At 37.8% G+C, this 1,984-nt stretch overlaps 1 protein-coding gene across 1 annotated transcript in view; it reads left to right on the top strand.

The window, feature by feature from the left end:
- LOC119585350 overlaps positions 1–1,984 on the top strand; it is a 3,690-nt gene that overhangs the window by 1,401 nt on the left and 305 nt on the right. Inside the window, exons 2-4 of the mRNA XM_037934020.1 lie at positions 1,142–1,317; positions 1,464–1,639; positions 1,768–1,980. Coding sequence (XP_037789948.1) covers positions 1,198–1,317; positions 1,464–1,639; positions 1,768–1,980 — 509 coding nt within the window. The 5' untranslated portion in view covers positions 1,142–1,197. The remainder of the gene's footprint in view (positions 1–1,141; positions 1,318–1,463; positions 1,640–1,767; positions 1,981–1,984) is intronic.

Here is a 1,984-nt window from a genome sequence, read left to right as displayed (position 1 = left end):
CTTAGATTTACAGTATAGGAAATATTGTTTCATTATATTGAGGTATTTTAAACACTTCAACAGTGTTATGAAAGACTGTAAGTAGATCTGCTGAAACCAAGATTTACAAGTTTTTCCTTTGATATTAATATGCATTACTTAACATTGTGAGTTTGTAAATAGTTAAGGGTATTCAGATGTAAAAACTGGCTCTGTTGCTTTTATAATCTCTGAATGATATGACATACATTGTAAACTTTTTGATAACAGTATTTGTTGGTAAAATGTGAAGGTCTTGAATCTTTAATTAGTTGTAATTCAGAAATTTAATTCACATAATCATAATAATGGTAACTGAATGATACATCAAACAGGATTGATATAGAAGTATAAGAATAGAATATGGATGAGTGAATGCCTGTGTAGCGTGATGAGTTTAGGATCTAATTGCATCAAGATAAATCAAATTATTTTCATATAGAGAAAAATAATCCTTGCGTTCCCTTGGGCAAAGTGCACCCTGTGGTCAACCCGAGGCACTGTGTAGTGAACAGGTTGAGGGGTTGGGTTTAGTTCGCTTCACCTTGCAGCCGTTTGTAAACAATCAGAATGGCTGCCAACTTAGAGCCTTAAAAGTAAATCTGTCTGTACTGCAACATATATTTCTTTTTGCCTTTCCATTTTTGTTAGTCTTCTACATTGGTTTCAAGCTCTTGTTACAGTATCAATCAGAAAAGCAATACATCTCTCTTGTGACAAGTCTCAGTTGCAAGGGCAGTTTGTTTATGATAATCAGCTGATTAGTACATTGCACGGACAAACTGTTCACTGTGCAGTTTGGGCCAGGGCTAAGTGTACTGTGCAGAAAAACTCAAGTGAACACTGGGAATGTTATTGGAGTATGTCTTGGATATATGATTACCATGTAAAAAGATATATGCACATGGTCTTAGCAGCTTTTCAAATTTCATTTGGCATAAAAGCCACTGTATTGTCATTTATTAATAATTATTTGCTCATTTCATAGTACAATAGGGATTTTATAGAGGATTGTAAGTTTTATCACCTTTTTCTTTTTCAAAAATCTGTTTGTCATGCCCCTTACATTTAGTATGAGCCATTTCCTTATTGTATTTATATTAACATTGCCATTGTCATCCAGTTCCACCAACACAAGGCCCTAGCTCATCTGGTGTCCGGCTACACCAAGCCAGGACAATGCTTGAGCGTGCATCAAATGTCCTTGATCAAATGGATCGCAGACTTGGCTCAGGAGAGGAAAGAACACCCTCCACAGAATCAACCTCAGATAATGATCAAGTTAGCAGTCCAGTTCAGGTAGTATGTGTGTGTATGCTTTTTGATGTAATAAAAAGAATAAATATTTTTTGTATTAACCATCTATCTTGCTTGTAAATTAAAGATTAATGTAAGGCATGAAATTTAATATATTTGAAGACTAATAATTATATATGATGGAATAGGTTGATGATGCCAGAGGAGAAAGGGGAGCCATGGAGACTGATGCTGTAGAAGATACACGACCAGTAGCAGGTGAATCTATGTCAGATGAAGGTGTGGCCACAGCTTCTAGCACAGCCACAACACCACCCAGTGATGAGATGGAAGCACTGTACTCAGAGATGGATGCTCTAAATAAGTAAGTTAAAAGAGCTGCAAGGTAGAAATCTGGTTAGTTGGATCATTTATACATCTATTTTTCTGATAGTCAGTGCTGTCATCTGAAAAAAAAATTATCTTAATAATAACTGTTTTGTATCTCTTCAGTATGGACCCAACTGCAATGGTCCCAGCATCCATGACCCCTCCCATGATGGGTGCAATAAACAGCAGCCTGGCAGGTGGTCTTGCACAGGCTGCTTCAGCAGCCGTAGCTTCAGCCCTGTCCTCTCTGGCACGTGGGGGCTCCAGCAGTGGAATGTCTGGCTCCACCAACACAGGAACAGCTGGTACTTCCTCCTCCTCCACATCTACCACAGAGTCT

Source organism: Penaeus monodon, chromosome 19 (assembly GCF_015228065.2).
Source record: "Penaeus monodon isolate SGIC_2016 chromosome 19, NSTDA_Pmon_1, whole genome shotgun sequence".
Classification (NCBI taxonomy): domain Eukaryota; kingdom Metazoa; phylum Arthropoda; class Malacostraca; order Decapoda; family Penaeidae; genus Penaeus; species Penaeus monodon.
The sequence above is the reverse complement of the archived record's forward strand: the minus strand, read 5'-3'. Positions and strand labels throughout refer to the sequence as shown.